The sequence below is a fragment of the Balaenoptera borealis genome (assembly GCF_965194805.1).
Source record: "Balaenoptera borealis genome assembly, chromosome: 14".
NCBI classification, from domain to species: domain Eukaryota; kingdom Metazoa; phylum Chordata; class Mammalia; order Artiodactyla; family Balaenopteridae; genus Balaenoptera; species Balaenoptera borealis.
Genome location: NC_138875.1, coordinates 79973 through 98997, shown reverse-complemented (window position 1 = coordinate 98997; position 19025 = coordinate 79973). Strand labels below are relative to the sequence as shown.

The window sequence follows — 19025 nt, the reverse complement described above, 5'->3', positions numbered from 1 at the left end:
AAGACGAAGGCTGGAACTGGGGCGAAGCATCACCAGCCAAGGGATGCCGAAGATGCCAGAAGCCAGCAGGGCCAGCAGGGGGCTAGGCACAGACTCCCCGTCAGGCCCCGGAGGACCAGCCCTGCCGACACGTGGGTCTGACCCCAGCCTCCAGAACTGTGTCAAGTCACCAGTCTGAGGGCCCTAATTACAGGAGACCCAGGAAACTCAGACAGACTCTCACTGACAAGTGTGCAAAACACAGCAGCCCCATGGGACCCACACCTGACCCTCACTCACCAGTGAAGAGTTAATTCTTGACTACCAAAATCGCTAATCTGTACAGTCATTTTCATAAGAAATAAATGATTTTGACTGTTCCCATCACCATGTATTTTATTTATTTCAGCTAGATATTTACAGATATTTGCTGATACAAAAATACAAGGACCAGGCAGACCGAAAGTTGGGGCAATGCCACCCTCACTGCAAAACCCTCCAGCTCCTTGAGCTATGTGTACTTCCCCAAACGCTTTCTCAAAGGCTTTAAATAGTTGAAAATATCTCCACGTGAGAACGACTCCGCGGCACCGCGTGCACCAGGGCTGGGCGAGGGCTCAGTATCTGTACTTGGTGGAGTAGTCCTTCGGGGACACGACCAGGCCGCGACCCTTCCGGGCCCCCCGGTACACCGTCTCGATGATGTCGATCATCTCCTGCTTGTCTTCCATGGCCCAGTTGATCTTGTTGTTGTTGCCGGTGCCCAGGTCGATCATGATGTGCTTGTTCCTGTAGGTTGGGGAAAGGGGGTCGATGCTCGTGAAAGTCCTTCTGAAACAGAATCCCATGAAAAACATACCTGTATCTCCCACCGTGAACAAGGACACACACAATCAAGAGCGTCCACCACTGTTCAGCAGGCTGGAAACCACCTAAACGCTGCTTAAAGAAACACACAGCTCCTTCCTCGTGCTCTGCACTCCCTAAGACCAACAACCCACAGGGCAGTCAAGGCCAAAGGACACAGCTTCAGTCACCTGGAAAGACAACCTGTTTTCCAGAGGGCTGCACTAATTTACCTGAAAAAAGCAATGTATGCATTTGTCACGGTGTTCTTGTGAACACTTGGTGTAAATTTTATTGAAAGCCATACTAATTGTGAGATAAATATGATGTTCTGCATTTCTATAATTCTTCGTAGACTGAGCTTTCAAGACGCTTCTTTCTGAAATGAATTTATACGTGCACTGTATAAAATAAAGACATTAACGCGTGTTGTACCAGCTGCACTGACTTTTATCAATTTAGCTTCCTGTTTCTGCAAGGTTGTGCGTCTGGCCCCCCGCTGCTGTTCCGTGGTGCGTGCCCCATCCACCCTGAGGTCACAGCGTGGCCTCCTTTCAGCCAGGGCGAGCTTCCAAAAGGCAGACCTGATGCTTCTCTCTTGCTGCAAACACTCACTTCCAGGAACCTTCCAAGTCCACACACTGGCCCAGGAAACCGGGCATCTGGGCCCCGCCCCGCTCTCCCCTCGGCACCCGCCACTCCCCAGCCCTCAGCTGTCCGTCCCCCCTCACCCTTGCAGGTCCCCAAACGGGCGGCGTGCGCTGCCCTGTGGCCCTGCCTGCGCTCGCCCCTGCTGGGATGCACGTGCTCATGCCAACCTTATCCAGCAGCCTTTGAGCACTCCCATCACCCTGTTGCACTCAGTGTCTGTGCCTCTGTAAATACCTGTTGCAATACTGTGATTTATAGGAAAAATATATACTTGGTCACTCAGAAGAACATATTTCTCATATGTATTTGGTCTTCACCCACAGATCCTGGCTCACAGCTGCCAAAACCTTCGGAATTTCCTGCAATAAGAGTGATGGGATATTTGGACTCTAGTCCTCAGTTCCTGAAGACACTTTAGGGCCATAAAGGTGAAACAGGTGCATAAGCACCCTTTCTGTCACAGTGAGTTTGTTAATGAAGGTGACTTCTAGATCCCACCAGCAGGGTGTCCAAGAATCGCCTGTTGGCGTAGGGAAGCCTGCACACACGCGCACACACACACACGTTGCAACTGGGCCTGGGAACCCCTTTATCGTCTGTCCCCTTGCATCTCCCTGGTTCCCTGTGCTAATTTACTCAGCTGTCGCCATCAGATGACGGTCTGTGATAGGAGGAACCCTGTCTTATCTGACTTAATGTCCCAGCACTAGACACAAAAGCCAGCAGGACTCTATACGTATATATCCTTGATGAATAAATTAATTAAAATACTGTTACTACTTGTCTTAGAAACCTGGAATCCTGGGTCGCAGAAACAGTAGAGGGTTTTGTCCCCTTTTCCAAGTGCAGCATCAGTCCTAAACTATCAAAACACACGATGGCCACAGAGCCACTCGACTCCTTTCTGCAACCTCCTTCCCCATCAGGGCAGCCGCCCAGGTGGGCCCTACACAGTGCGGTGCCCACGGCCCACCTGGAGGGCTCTGGGAAAACGTGAGGAGCGCGGCAGAGAAGGCCGGGATTGCCTTAAACAGCCTGTTAGTGGAAACGTGGGCTTGGAAGGAGGTGGGGACGCGTTTCGGGGAGTGGAGGAAAGGGATCCTTGCTGCCCAGTGGCAGAGAGTCTGTGCCGCTCCAAAGTCATGAGCACGGACCCCAGCCGAGGACACGTAAGCAACGTCTTGAAGGTGCCGCCTGGTTTCGTGCTGCTTATGGTAAAAGGAGGGAGACAAACTGGAGTAAGATCCGTTAACCCACAAGATTTCTCAGCCTCTCCAGATAGCAAAAGATGCTGAAATCCAGAAACGGTTGCTGAACTGTGGACACAGAGGCCACACCACCTTCTGCTGAAACCTAGAAAAGACCTAAAAGTCAGAATGTTCAGTCACAGGACAGGATCTTCCCCCAGGAAGCAGCCATCGGGCAGAGGGCAGCCCCGGTGCCCAGGACAGAAACCCGACTTGCTCAGGCTGAGAGGGACAGAGCACGCAGTGAGAGGAGTTGATGCAACCCAAAATGCTGCCGGCAGCAAGCAGGTTAAAAATGAACCAGCTGCAAACGCCTTTCATAAACAAGGCAGAAAAAACTGGGTAGAACCCTCCCAGGGGCAGGCACTGGGCCAGGAGTATGATCCCAGCGCTGCATCAGAGCCCCCTTCCCAACCCTGACGCCCCCCGGTGAACCCAAATCGTTTCCTATGCCCGTCCCACACTGCGTCCTGGAGAGGGGGCCACAGATAAGGAGCTGTGTCCGGGAGCTGTGCTTAATGGGTCGCCTGAGAAGCCTCATCCACACCCAGTTTTGCACATGGGAGGGATATGACTCTTTGGGAGCCGGAGGGCAGGCTGCAGTAGGCAAAACGCTAAAATAGCCCCTGCTGTTTCCTGCCCCAAACCCTGGGGCTGTGCTACATGAGACACCACGCCTCTGATCAGTTACACTACACTGCAAAGGGAATTCCGCACGTGTCCCTAAGGTTACTCATCAGTTGATTTTAAAATAAAGAGACTCTCCTGGATTATTGGGTGAGTCTAATCCAATCACAAGTGCCCTCTGAAAGCAGAACAGGAAGTTGGAGCAGCTATACGAAAAGGACTCAACTCACTGCTCAGGCCTTCGAAGACAGAGGGGCCTCTAGGAGCAGAGAGGGGCCCCGGCGGAAACAGACCTCAGACCCCCAGTCACCGGGAGATGGATCCAGCCCACAGCCCCCGTGAGCCAAGTGGATTCTTCCCTGACCAACTGCCTACATGACAGCCCAGCCCGCGGCTCCGGCCTTGTGAGACCCCGAGGCAGAACCCACTGAGCCTGCCTGGACTCTGCCCTACAGACCTTGAGCTCATAAATGGTGTCGTTTTCAGCCACCAAGTTTGTTACAGAAAATAGAAACCGAATACACACCCTGCACACTCCACCCAGACCTTCCTCGACCATTAGGGAGCTCTGCTTCTGCAGTATGGCCTAATGTTCATATTGCTACTTACTAACTTTTGTAGTAACAATAAACAGTACGAAATTTTGACAAGTAAAAACAGTATCAAATGGTGATTTCTTTCCAAATTAAACTTCCACAACGGAATTTTTTTTTCACTCATGATGTTACTTAACTTTATTATATAAATACCATCAAAGGTATTTGCATCTGCATCAGACTCTTGTGTACCTAACCAGTACCGTGTTTTCCTTTCATGCAAAGCCTGTCAATCATGGGTACAAATTAATTTAAGGCGATTAGGGAAAGTCTATTCCTTGAGCCAATGACTGACTGACTAGGGTACACAACAGAATCTTTCAGCTGATAAAAGATTTTTTACAAGACTTTGTATTTATAAGCAAAGTAATTAAGTACAGGTTTTCCTCTTGGATATCACAAAAGGATGCTAAATAGAGTCATTGATACATTTAAAAAGTGAGTTATTTTAAAGACATTTTTCATCAACAGATTAAATGTAAAGGTATCTTAAATTTCAGTAAGAACATCTTCCATTTAATAACACTTCCCCTAGGTTCCTGGGCAGTTATTTCAAAAGGGTAATTTGTTACTGAGTAAATGCTAAAACTGGAATTGTTACTTTGAAAATTATTTAAAAGATTGATTGCTGGTGATACAAACTATATTATGATATGACTACATAACCGACTTCCTCCTAAATAAAAGAATCTAAAGATATCTTGATTGCATTAGACTTCCAGACCATCTATTCAATTTAAACAACAACTTTAAGATAAGAGAACATACCTGAAGAAAAACATGACAGTGCACGGATCGTATAATTCATACATTTTGTTGAAGTCAGGTACTTCTGTAATATCCACAAGATAAATAACTGCGAAATTTTTAACCTAAAAGTAAAGGAGATTGGGGGAAAAAAACTAAAATAACAAATCAACTTTTTATTCTGTAAAAGCACATTCAAAAACAAAAACAGAAGAATTTGTGTATAACAGGACAATTTTCAAACTGACTCTGCAACATTTTTTCCCAGTAGAGCTGCCATGTAGGAAATTACTTCAAGAGGATCAGGGTCCTGAGCAACTGTCCATTAACATCTCATTTAATGTTTTTCAGAACAGCAAGTTATGAGAATCCTAAAGAAAATGTCCACAGATACATTATTCACGCTAATCTAGTAATAATCTATATGAACTTTTCCAATTCGTACTTTCACAAATACTGAATTACACACGTTAAACAACTGCTTTAAAACATGCCTTTGGAACTCAGACACACACTCCCCTCTTACTGAGGTCTGGACGCTTGCACAGACTAACGACCTAACACCCCAAATCACACTGCAGGTAACTAAGGTTCTTTAATCTCTTCCGCAGCTGCAAGCTCATCAGAGAACATCTGGAAAACCCAGAAAACTGTAAATAAAACAACCTTCAACCCCAACACCCAGAGCTGACTGCTGAGAATATACTTTTACTATATTCTTTCCCATTTTTTCTGGTATATATGTTTATACTCTTTTAACAAAACGTGACCATAGAGTGATCACACTACAAGATTTTGCGTCCTGCTTTCACTGTGAGCATCCTCTTGTATGAATCACATACTTTACATAAGAGAAAAACAAAAACAGAATTTTATGGCTACATAACAGTTCACCAAGTGGATGCCATTATTTTTACCCTTCTTCTGTTATTTTCTTCAACTTTTCATGAATATAAATAATTCAGATTTTCATTGATATCAATTATTCACATGTGAACATTATTACCCTTAAATTCATATACATACTTCATTATTTCCTAAGGATAAACACCTAAAATAGAATCTTTAGAACAAAAGACATGACATTTTAAAGGCTCCTTATAAATACTGTCTCAATGCCTTTTAGAAAGCTTATACCAATTTATATTATGGGTTGAATTATGTCCTTTCACCCCACAAGAAGATATACTGAAGTCCTGACCCCCAGTACTCAGAATGTGACCTGATCTGGAAAAAGGGTGCCTGCAGAGCTCAGGAGTGAAGGGCAAACGAGGTCATACTAGAGTCTGACCCCTAATCCAATCTGACTGGTGTTCCTATAGGAAAAGGGCCATGTGAGAACACACCAAGGGAGAAGCCACATGAACACGGAGGATTGGAGTCATGCACACCTATAAGCCAAGGAGTGCCACAGATCGTGGAAGACGCCAGGAGCTGGAAGAAACAAGAGGGGGTTCTCCCTTGAGGGTCTCAGAGGGAGCACGGCCCTGCTGACACCTCGATTCCGGACTTCTGACCTCCAGGCTGTGAGATAATAAATTCCTGTTGTTTTAATCTGCCCGGTTTGTGGTGCTTTGCTACAGCAGCCCCCGGAAATTCATAGAAAATGCACAACGTTTCTTCATATAAAACTAACTCTAAAAACCTAACTGTAGTTTACAGATGAAATAATATGGTAGTTGGGATTTGCTTTCAATACTTCAGCACGAAAAGTGTTTGAGGGGTTAAACGGTACAAGACTGACAAAATATTGGTGATTGCAATAGGTACAGAGGAGTTCACTGCCCTCTCCCCTTTACTTGGGAATGTGAAGAAGTATTTAACACGGAAATTTAAACCACCATCACCCAGAAAAAGGAGGGAAGGAAGTTTACATTTAGTGGGCACTCCTTCTGCGGACAGACCTCGGTGCTGGGGTAGGGGAAGAACAGGTGTCTCTCCCAGCCACCCCACATGGCCCTTTCCTGGTGAAAGGGGAGAACACACCTGCAGGAGGCGGAGAGAGGGAGCCGAGCACCACGTGTTCACGTGGCCGCAGGGGCCACCGAGGCGGAGGACCGGGCAAGCACAGCCACGCGCTGGCGGAACTGCTTCCTGGCAAAAGTTGCCCCGCTGGTTTTTAAGGTTCTGCCCACATCCAATTTCACTAAGCAGACATATTTTATTTCTTCCCACATAATAAAACAGATATTATAATTAAAAAGATAGATACATCACAGTGTAACCAAACACACACACACACACACACACACACATCTGCCTCCTAAAGCATAAAATGACAATCCAACAAGAGTCCCAGACACCCTTCAATCCAACGAAAGCCAATTGGTTCTGGTTCCTAGAACCTCCGAATCTCCAAGTTAAAGCAGAAATTGACCGGAGAAACCACATTCTCTTAAAAGTTACTAGAATATATCTCAACTAGTTCATGTATAAGGACATTCAACTATCCCAACTCAATGTCATATAATTTTCACACTGTAAACGCTGGTTTTTATGTGAGACTTTCTAAAAAGGCCTTATTTTCTTTTGCCTTCAGTGATGAGTTAAGAAAACCGTAGCTCATTCAGAAGCAAAAAACAACTGACACTACAGGATTTCATTTTCTCTTCCCCTCCACATAAATCACATCATGGTCAACGTGAAGCCTCACAAGGTCGGGAACCACACCTGAGATATTTATTGAAAGAATGAACTTTAGAAATAAACTTATATTTCAAAATTCAGGAAATATATTATTGTCACTATGGCCTTAATTACCTAATCCTGAGTTCTAACAGACCTGCATTAAGAGATGGTCTGGTCCCGCTTCTTCCTTAGAGGAGGTGCCCTGATGGGCCCTCCAGCGCCTGCAGCTCTGGGAGGAGAAGGCCCACAGCACCAGCTGGCCTTTCTCTCATTCTGTGACCCTCCCAGCTTCCCTCCTCTGGAAGAGCTTCTCCTAAAGGGGGTTGCACGGATTCTATCATGATGCTTTCTACATGGGCTGAACTATCTCTCCAGAATGTTTCACATCAATTAATGAATCTGCAATTAACTATAACCCTTGTGTATTTTTTATATAAAACTGAAATAAGCTAGGTGTCTATGATCTTTTCTCCATTTAAAACATGTCCATTTTGAAAACATAGAAATGGAATGGAAACATCACTGCTTTGTTTCCAGCCCAGTGTTTTTAAAACAAGTTATATAATTTAAACGTACATGACAATCAGGAAATTCCCTGGCGGTCCAGTGGTTAGGACTTGGCGCTTTCACTGCCAGGGCCTGAGTTCAATCCCTGGTTGGGGAACTAAAATCACACAGCCACGCAGCCCGGCCAAAAAAAAAAAAAAAAAAAAAGTATATGACAGTCAAATAAAATCAATAGTATATAAGTGCTTTAAAATGAAAAGTAAATGTTTCCCTTTCCCCAGACCCACATGTTCTCTTGTGAGAAAACTGCATACATTCTGCTTTTCTCCAGCTAATGTCATTAACCAATGTTTCCCCATGTCATTAAATAAAGCTCTTAGGAAATCATTTTTAATGGTCAAATAATATCCCATCCAGGGGAGAAGATGCTCCACTTTAAATCCTAACGCCCCATTTCTGAGCCCGGACAAACTACTTTGTGGCACCTGCCTCGGGGAGCTGCCGTGAGGACCACACAGGGAGTCCATTTCCCGCCTATCACCGTGACTGGCCCACGTGCCACACGCTGGAGATTACGGTCATAAGCTGCTCCCCCTTCACGGGGCATCGCGGTTCTTTGCAGCTTTGCTACCAATCGCAGCAACAGCCTCAGGGAGCCTAAGGCATGGCTGTCCTTCGGGCTCTTCACCCAATGCCGAGCTGCTTCCCAGGGGCGGTACCAGCTTCACTTCTGCCTGAGTGTTAGATCGGCTTTCAACATACGCCCTAAGAGTTAGACCTTTGATACACCTGAAAAATGACAGTACACTATTTTAACGTGCGCTTCTTTGAAGTTTATTTAACCGTTGGAATTCCCTCGTTTTTTCCAGTTCTGTGCCCATTTATCCACAGGGGTCTTAACCTTTTTAAATGGTACTTTAAACTGACCTGCAGGAGTCTACAGTATCTACAATAATATTTTGCCCACTATATTTGCAGTAATGTTAACCAGCTGTTGAAGAGTATTTTTTTTTAAATCAAGAACCAGATGTACAAATTTCCCTTCTATTATCAAGTTGTTTTCTAGTGTATGTTCTTTTGATTGTCTAAAATAGTAACTATCCTTTCCAACCCTGCTGCCACACATTTTACAAGCAGGCTGCTTCTTCAGCAAGTCAGTGATTACGCAGTTCAGTGGTCCCGCGTGCCGCCAGGTGCCTCCAGGTTAATGTAACTCGTGCAAATCACCAAGGCTGAAGGCCGTCGGTGCTGCCAGCCACCCTTCCGCCTCCTGTACAGAGCTCCTCCACTAGCTAAGAACCCACCTAAAATTCTGGAAAAAAAGTTCCTGACTGTCAGTTGGCACTATGTATTTCTGAAGTGTCAATTTTTACATTTTTAGATAGTTCACTTCAAAGCCATCAAAAAACTGCATGATAACTTCATTTTCTCAAATTACTGTTTGCCCTGATTGGCTGTTGGTTCCTATGAGATTCCTCTTTTGAGCATAAATTTCTGCTGATTCAACCTACTTTATCTCATGCTTAAGAATGACCCCCGAAGTCATTCCTAAGTAGTTCCATGAATACATTTACCTTATGTACAATCTAATTAGCACGTATGGCTATGAGATAGTATCACTGAGGTTTTGCATATTTTAAACTCTATCTGTATGAGCTTTTTAAACAGACCAAAAAAATTAAACATCCCACTTATTCTTAAAGATAATGGGATTTAGAAACAGTGAGCTGCGGCAAAGTGCGTTCCTACAAGATGGCAAGACAGCTCAGAAGTACACAAAATAGTCTCACTTTGGAGCTGTGCGTAAAATCACCCACTAAACAGGAACCTTTATTTTGGTTATCACTCTACCAAACTCCAGGCATCTGTCAAATCTTTAAACATATCTCTATGTTTTCCGTACAGCTCAAAACGAGCGCAGCATGCGGCGGGGCTGGAGCTACCAAGCAGCGAGTCGGTGAGCCCCGTTCCAGGAGGGACAGTGCGGTCAAGGCCAGCCTCAGCACTGGGACTCTTACTCACTTTAAAACAGCTGGGGTATCCAAACAGGGCTCGCAACAAGACGAGGAAGATCCCCCATTATCTGCCGTTTCTGCAGAGGGAGATAGACAGTTAAATTGTTCTTTATACTAAAACCTTAAATTTCAAAAATTCCTGTTGCGCTTCCCCGATAAGGGCTTCCAGAATTATAAACTCATATTCTGCCCTTATACTAAGTAGAAAATAAAACATTAATAGTCTTGTAATGCATTTCAAGCTTGCATTCTGAATAACTATACTATAATATAGTATTGAAAGTTTATTAAAATAGAAATCCAAGTTTTGGACAAAAGAAATGGAAGAACTTAAAAGACCAAAGAAAAGCACTCAAAGTGAGCCCAGTTAAACTGTACCAAGAGAGCACGTCTGCTAGTACTACAGCGATTTGGTCTCTGACTGATATATAGGGATTAGAAAAGAACAGTTCCGGTAAAAGTCCCTAAAAACTTACACTGACACAAAATCTGCCTCCTAGCTAAGAGCACCTCGCTGCGTTTTGCTCAGATATGAAGAGCAAACAACCCTCGCGCCTCTGCCATCCTAGCCTCGTGCTGGGGGCAACCGGGTCTGGACAGCCCCTGGTGCTCATGCGCCACCTGCAAGGCAGAATCCAGAACACACACCGAAGTTACTTCAGGGTCAACACAGCAGTGATTCGCTCATTGAACCGTCTCTTTGTCCATCTTCACTGCAGTCTGCAGTCTCTGCCCTTGACTACTGCAGCTTAAGCCACGCAGACACGACTTCCTGGCACCACCTCACTCTTGACCTCTGACGGGACTGGGAGGACCCCTGGGGGAGAATCCTGCCCTCCTGAGTTCCCCAGGCACCTCCTCAAGCTCCCTCAATGTCTTGGCGCCCAAGAGGAAGAAGAGGGGATTCTGAAAGTCATGTTAGAATTCCCTGGGGAGCTTCTTTAAAAAGCCCTTTCTGGACCTCGCCCCATACCTGTAGAATCAGGATCTCTGAGATGCACTTTGGTAAGTATTCCAAGCGATACTTATGCTGACAGACACAGAAGGACAGTCCCTAATGTTCACAAGGCCACCTCCCCCAACTCTGCCTGTCCCACCAAATAGGAGATAGTGAAAATTACCGATGGCAGGTCAGATAATTTTTCCTTTCCTAAATACAAAATATATCCTTACACCTGTTACTCTTTACTCAAAGGCATTATTTTAACCCAGCCCATATTAGCATATCCTACTCCTGTGAAAGAAAAGATGGCTTCAATGTTTCTTACTTTTACTCTTCATTAAAATGAATAACCTCTCAAATTATTATGGAATATTAATAAGTTAAATATTTTATTAACATCCTTTTGCCTTTTGCCCTATTGCTACACCTGCAAAAATCTAAATTAAAGTTATCTTAGAATCCCTATGAGACAATTATAGAAAAAGAATTAAGTCCTGGTTATTCAACAGTGCCCTACAATTGCACTTTATTGTCAGCAAACAAAGGCCACAGACAATCCAGTGTACTAAATTTAAGAATTAGGAAAATTAGCTCTAACAAGTATAGTTCTACTTTCTCCCAATGTTTCCTGCATTTCAGTCACTCTAAGCTATAAATCGAGTCACTTAAAAGAGCACAGGTGGGGTAAAGAACCGATCCAAAGAAAAAGAACGGGATTTACTATGCTATCAACATAAATGTTCTGCTTTATAAACGCAACAAATAAACATGGTACCAAAAAAAGGACAATCCTTTTAAACTAAGCTATTCAAACTAAACTAAACTAAACTAAGCGTATTCCTACGCTCCTGCCAAAGTCTGCAAATGTGTTTTGCTCTGGGCACTACAGATGTAAATTTTTGAAAACACCCTCTCAGTTAAAACCCCTGTAAGTTAATAGGAATTATGAACTTCTTTAGGGGGGAGAGATCATGAACTTCTTAAAAATTTGAAAATCTATGGAAAATTCTCCCAGAAAAGAACATAAGCTATTCTGACCAATTTCAGGGAGCCCATCCTCACATCCCAAGGGAAGACTGTCCGTTTGTGAATCCTACTGCTTCTCTTTCACCGGTGAACGTGCCGCACTTTTAAATCTTACCGGCAAAGCCATCCAGCATGATGAAATGACCAAACCGAAGGCGGGACGCGTTGGGAGGCGGGGCTGCGTTACCTTTTCAGCTATGCTGTACAGAACCTCGTCCATCTTCATACAAGTAGGGTCCCAGTCGTGTCCAAACCGAATGACGACCACGCGGTCTTCTTCCGAGAGGATGGCCTGATCCACTTGCCAGCCATTGTGTAGGTGCGGGAGCATGTACGACATCTTGGGGCCGACGGGTCTGCGGGAGGGAACCACCGGCCAGCTCCTCCCGGCTCCAGCGCGGCGCACCCACGGGGCCCCCCACCCCACGGAGACCCCACCCCACGGGGCCTCACCCGCGGGGCAGTCGGTGCGCTGCCGGGAAGGCCAGGCCCGCGTCCGCCTCGTCCCCGGACCCCGACCCCACCAACGGATCGCCTCCGCCCCGCGGCCCAGAACCCAGGGCGAAGGGACCCCTGGGGCCGTACACCCACGCCTCCCTCGCCGCCCGCTCCGGCCCTCGGCCCGGCACGCACACTGGGCCCTGCGGCTCAGCGGTCCTTCCGGGCGTGGACGCGCGCCCGCAGTGCGTGCGCGCCGGCGAGTGCGTGCGCGCGCCCCGGGCCGGGGCCTGGGGGCCAAGTGGGCGCCGCAGTGATGGGCGTGGCTGGGAGGTCCTTATCGTGAGCGGCTCCGAGGCGGTTCGGCTGGATAGGGCTGGTCCAGACCTGCTCCCTCTCCGGTCAGTCCATCGGAGTCTGAGCTCCTACGGTGCCACCGGGGCCCGGGGCGGACGGACCGGCCCGCCGGGACCCCGGGGTGGACGGAGAGGATGGCATCGCTGAGGAAGGGCTCGTCCCCGTTTACCCCCAGACGAAGTCCCCCAAATTAATCATTTTGGCGGTCACGCTTTCCAGATGTAAACACAGTTGCTTTACTCGTCAAAAGCAAGTAATTAACAGAGGAGTCCTGGTAAGACTCACATGCGCCCAAATAATTTATTTAAATTAGTAAGTATTTCTAAACATTTTTTATCGTGGTAAAATATATATAATATAAAATTTACCATTTTAGCCGTATAGTTCAGTGGCATCGTTGACATCCTTGTACAGCCATCACCACTCCAAATACTTCTTTTGTTAAAAAGCTTTGTTGAGGTATTATTCACATGCCATAAAGTGATTCCCCCATTTCAAATAAGATGGGTTTTCCCAGAGTTGTGGAACGGTACAGTCTGATCATGGAAAATTTTCATCACCCCAAATCCTGTACTCATTAGCAGTCAGTACCATACTCCTCCCATCCCTTTGGCTTTTGTCAGCTACTAATGTATCCTAGACATTTCACGTAAATGGAAGCATAAGTATGTAGTCTTTTGTGACTGACTTCGTTCACTTAGCCTAATACTCTCAAGGTTCACCCACACTGTAGCAGGCATCAGCACACTTGACGCTTGAGCAACAGGGGTTTGAACTTACACATGTACTATGTGTACTACATGATCTGCAGTTGGTTAAATCTGCAGATGGGGAACCGCGGATATGAAGGGCCAACTGGAAAATTTTGCGTGGATTTCTGGCTTCACAGAGGGTCGTGGTTGAAGGGTCAACTGCACTTGGTTCCTTTTTGTTGCTGATTAATCTATTGTTTGGATATATTGTATTTTATCTCTCCATCAGTTAATTGACATCAGGGTTGTTTCCACTCTTTGGCTGTTACGAAAAATGCTGCTATGAACATTTGGGTACAAGTTTTTGCATGGATTTTAAGTCTTCATTTCTCTTGGGTATGCAGGTGGCGTGGTTGAATCATGTGATAATGATGTTTACTGTTTTGAGATATTGCCAAACTGTATTTAAAAGCGGCTATACCGTTTTACATTTCCAACTGCAATGTGGTGGGGTTGGATTTCTCCACATCTTTGTCTACTCTTGTTATTTGTGTGTTTTTGTTTTTGTTTTTTTACAATGATATCCTGGTAGTTGTGAAGTGATGTCTTATTATGGTTTTGACTTGCATTTCCCTAGTGGCTAGAGATATAGAGCATCTTTTAATGTACTTATTGGCAATTTGGAGAAATGTCTATTCATCTCCTTTGGCCACTTAAAAATGGATTAGTTGTCTTTTTATTATTGAGTTGGAAGAGTTCTTTATATATTCTGGATAGAAATTCCTCATCAGATATATGATATGAAAATATTTCCTCCCATTTTATGAATTGACTTTTCACTTTTTATTGGTATCATTTGCAGCATAAAACTTTTAAATTTTGATTAAGTCCAAGGTATCTGTTTTTCCCTTTGTTGCTTGTGCTTTTGGTACCGTGTCTGAGAAACCATTGCCTAACTCAAGATCATGAATATTTATTCCTCTTTTCTTCTTAGACTTTTAAAGTTTTAACCCTTACTTTTAGGTCTATGATCATTGTGAATAAATTTTTATGTATGGTGTTAGGTAGGTGTCCAACTCTATTCTTTTGGTTTTTTGTTTTGTTTTGGCGGTGCCACACGGCTTGTGGGATCTTAGTTCCCCCACCAGGGATTGACAGCTCTGTTCTTTTGTATGTGGATATCCAGGTGTCCCAGCGCCATTTATTGGAAAGAGTTTTCTTTCCCCATCAAACTGACTTGGCTTCCTTGTTGAAAATCAATTGACTTTAAATATAAGGATTTATTTCTGTAGTCTCAATTCAATTCCATTGATCTATATGTCTAGCCTTATGTCAGTACCACACTGTCTTGATTAGTGTAGCTTCGTGATAAGTTTTGAAATCAGGAAGTGTAAGTCCTCCGACTTTGTTCCTTGTCAAGATTGATTTGGCCATTCTGGGTCCCTTGCATTTCCGTATGATCTTTAGGATTAGTTTGTCAGTTTCTGCCAAAAAAAAAAAAAAAAAAAGCATCTGGGATTTCGATAAGAATTGTGTTGAATCTGTACACCAATTTAGGGAGTATTGCCATCTTAACACTATTAAGTCTTCTAATCCATGGATATGGGATGTCTTTCCATTTATTTAGGCCTTCTTTAATTTTTATGACTTTTATAGTTTCCAGTATTCATGTCTTGCCCTTTTTATTAATTTTATTCCTAAATATTTTATTCCATTTGATGCTATTTAAATGGAATTGTTATTTTAAATATTTTCAGATTATTCATAATCAGTGTATAGAAATAGAATAGATTTTTGTGGGGGGAGGGAAGAATCATTTTTTATTTTTATTTTATTTTTTGAGTCTTTTACAGTTGTATCAACCACACATAATTCAATGGAAATTTTTAGTTACTCATCTTTATTGCCTTTCTAAAGCATATAACTTAGTCGTCATAGATATAAGCATTCTATGCCTTTTGTGCTCATACTTCGTAGTTTTATGGGACATTTAAATTATGTAACTTCAATAATCCACAAAATTTGCATAAACTGGTTTGGGATTAAATTCGATCACATATAATCCAATTGGTGACAGCAAAAATGCACAGATGTATGGGGAGCCGCTTGAGCATTCAGCTTGGTTTGTGAAGAGAGTGAAGAAATGCAGTTACTCCTAAGAATCTATTAGGTAGACGTCAGTTTGAAGATCTTTGAATGTATATGGAAAGTGATATTTGCATGCTTGTAGATTTTACAAATCTATGTTATCACACTGAATAAATATAGTAATACGGAGACTGCAAAAGAGAATCGATTTTTTTCATTTGTTTTTATTTTGTTTTTTCTCCAAGTTTTATTGAGATGTAATTGACATATAGCACTGTGTAAGTTTAAGGTGTACAGCATAATGTTTGACTTATGTACATCATGAAATGATTATCACAATAAGTGTAGTGTAGATGCAAAAGAAAAGAAAAAGAAAAAATACTTTTTCCTTGTGATGAGAACTCTTAGGATTTATACTCTTAACAACTTTCATACATAATATAAAGCAGTATTAATTATATTAATCATGTTGTACATTACATCTCTAGTACTTATAACTGGAAGTTTGTACCTTCCGACCACCTTCTTACAATTCTCCCTCCCCCAACCCCCCACCACTGGTAACCACAAATCTTATCTGTTTTTCCATGAATTTTTTGTTTGTTTTTTGAAGTATAATTGACCTACAACACTATGTTAGTTCCTGGTGCACAACATAGTGATTTGATATTTCTGTATATCACAAAATACAATTGAGTTTTGTATAGTGATCTTGTAGTCTGCAACCTTGCTGGATCATTTATTATTTTGAATAGTTTTTTAGTGGATTCCTTGGGATTTTCTATATATAAGATCATATGATTTGCAAACAGGGACAGTTTACTTCTTCCCTTCCAATCTGGATGCTTTTTATTTTTTCTTTGTCTAACTGCCCTAAAACATTCAGTACAATGTTGAATAGAAGTGGCAAGAGCAGACATTTTGTCTTGTTCCTGATCCAAGTGGGGGAAGCATTCAGACTTTCACTGTTAAGTAGGATATTTATTGTGGGCTTTTCACAGATGCCCTTTATGAGGTTAAGGAAATTCTCTTCTATTCCTACTTTGTTGAGTGTTTTGTTTTTTTTGTTTGTTTTTTTTTAATCATGAAAGGTTGTTAGGTTTTGTCAGATGCTTTTTCTAGTGCATTTATTGAGATGATCATGTGAGTTTTGTCCTTTATTCTCTTAATATGGTGTACCACATTGATTTCTGTATGTTAAACCAATCTTGCATTCCTAGGATAAATCCTATTTGGTCACAGTAACTTTTCAAAATATGTCGCTGGATTTGGTTTGCTAGTATTTTATTGAATACTGTAACTCACAAGGGATATTGGTCTGTAGTTTTCTTGTGGTATCTTTGTCTGATTTTGATAATAGTGGCCTCAAAGAATGAGTTGAAAAGTCACCAGCCCAGCCGAGAAAAATCGATTATTTGACCAAGACTCCGCATTTCTACTTCCATTTGAACTCTTCATTTAAAAAAATGACTAAACATAAGCATTAAATAATGCAGTCTCGTATTCTCAAGTAAGAGCAAGACAGATGTTTGGTGGAAGATGTCCCTGTGTCTCCTAACTGGGAAAGGATACACATGTCCAGACAGAGTGCCCATTCCTGCAGAGCAACTGGCTTGAGTTAAGTTGAGAAGAAGGCAATTTGACTGAACTAATTGTTACTAATAAAAAAATCACTGGAGAGGCTTATAACTTTTCTAGAGGGATTTGCATTTTTAAAAGAAGAAATGTTTTAAGTCATATGTAAGACAATGTTACAGTGAGATTTTCCTCTCAAATTTCAGCAGAGGCCCCAAATTGAAGATTAAATGATTTAAAATGCCATATTCCAAGTAAAGAAGGCAGACCAGCTTTTTCCAGATTCTGCAGAGGAGAGAATAGTTTAAACACTCTTTGTCCATCACTCTTGAGGATATGGAAGAGGAGGTAAGAAAATGTGTTAGGGAAAAATTGTGACATCGTTTCTTTGGAGGAAGTTGTGGAGTGATGTACAGTCCCATTCTCATTCTCTTCTCTTTGGGAAAGAGAGGGATGCTTCCATCCTGCCTCAAGCCAAGCAAAGGAGTTCTAAAAGAACCCCTCACTTTGGGTGGGAAATGGTCAGGAGGCAAAAGACCCTGTCACCCAGGACTGTATGCTTAGGTGAAGAAATTTCTACATCCAGGCCTGCTAAAGGGACCAGAGTTGAACTCTTGGGAGAAACCCTCAAATTTATACAGTGTGCTCTCTTTGAAAGTGGCCAGTGCTCAACCTTACTTACCCTAAGAGCAATGCAAATATCCAACTGCAGAAAAATAGATAAACTGAGGTGTACTTATTGATATTATATAGCTGTAAAGATGAATGACTACACCTCCATGTATAAACGGGGATGAATCTCACATACTGACAAGCTTAGAAAAAAAGCAGGTTACCAAAGACTACATAAGGTATAATTCCATTAACATAAAATGCAAAAATATGCCAAACCAGACAATATATTATTTAGGCAAATTTTCTATCTATCTATCTATATCATAAAATTCAAGATCGGAGTTATATCTGGAGCAGCAGGGAGTGGCACAGGGAAATTCAAAAGTAGTGGTAATGGTATATTTCTTAAGTTTGGTGGTATATAACCAGGGGCTCATTTTATTGCTGTTTGCATAACATGTATATTTTATAACATTGTGTATTTATAACATGTGTATTTAATTTAAAAGTTAAGGCCAGTTTTATCAAATTCTAATTTTTTCATTATATTTACTTCCAACTGAACACAGCTGGGATTCTGGCAATTTGTGAATTCTTCTTGCTGGACCAAATTCAATAGAGGCCCTCTGGCTAGGTAGCTGGTTGGTAATAAAACTCCAAATAATCTTTCGTGGCAGGTAGTATTCACTTTTGCAAGGCGATGCTTTCTCAAGAGTTTTTTATGATCTTGAGATAGAATAGTAAAACTCTATGTCCTCTTTCAGTCTAGACTTTCCAAACAGTTCTAAGAAGCTTTCCTCCCGTATTTGTATTTTATTCTTTCGTTTTTCAACAGGTATTTATTGAGCATGTACATGTGCCAGACAGGATATCAGGTGCTGTTATCAAGAAATAGAACAATAACAAGACTGAGTCCCTGCCCTCATGGAGTGTAGTCTAGCAGAAGGCCTGACATTACACAGAAGATCGTACACTGAATTTGGAGTCACAACAAAGTCCTACAGGTAAAGAGTTTAGGGTATTACGAGAACATTTAGCAGGAACACACTTAGTTTAAGGAGTTCAGGAAAGGCTTCCTTAAGGATATTACGCTTAAATGGGGACCTGCTAGATGAGTGAGGACTAGGGGAAGAGCTGGGGTCCAGTCCAGGCAGCTAGGGAACAAGTCCAGTGCCAGGAGCACGGCAGTTTAGGGCAATGTGCAGCTGAAATGACCAGAGCACACAAGTGGTTTGCTGGGTGGACAGGCCAGATAATGGGACCTCTGTGCTTAGGATTTTGTACTTTACCATATGAACAAGGCGAGCTGCCAAGGGGCTTTAAGCTGGGTATTAACATGTCAGATTTATATGTCCTTCAGGCATCTAGGCTGCCATGTACAGGAGAAAGGATTGCAAAGGGAGTACTTGAAGAGAGGGAAGTAGGGAGACTAGCATCAGCGTAATGAA

General features: G+C 42.9%; 1 protein-coding gene across 6 annotated transcripts; it reads right to left on the bottom strand.

The window, feature by feature from the left end:
- Window positions 1–348: 348 nt before the first annotated feature.
- Window positions 349–12567, bottom strand: TXNL4A (thioredoxin like 4A). 6 transcript variants are annotated; one of them, XM_082355657.1, is made up of 4 exons: window positions 12446–12566; window positions 12000–12168; window positions 4715–4818; window positions 349–768 (listed from the first exon to the last, which is right to left on the bottom strand). In XM_082355657.1, exons 2-4 carry the CDS (start codon window positions 12150–12152, stop codon window positions 597–599), a joined length of 429 nt encoding a protein of 142 aa, XP_082211783.1. In that variant the 5' UTR covers window positions 12153–12168; window positions 12446–12566; the 3' UTR covers window positions 349–596. The 6 variants fall into 6 exon arrangements, with proteins under 6 accessions (XP_082211783.1, XP_082211784.1, XP_082211785.1 ...); XM_082355658.1 differs by having other exon boundaries at window positions 12398–12487; XM_082355659.1 differs by lacking the exon at window positions 4715–4818 and having other exon boundaries at window positions 12446–12567.
- Between the last annotated feature and the right edge of the window lie 6458 nt (window positions 12568–19025).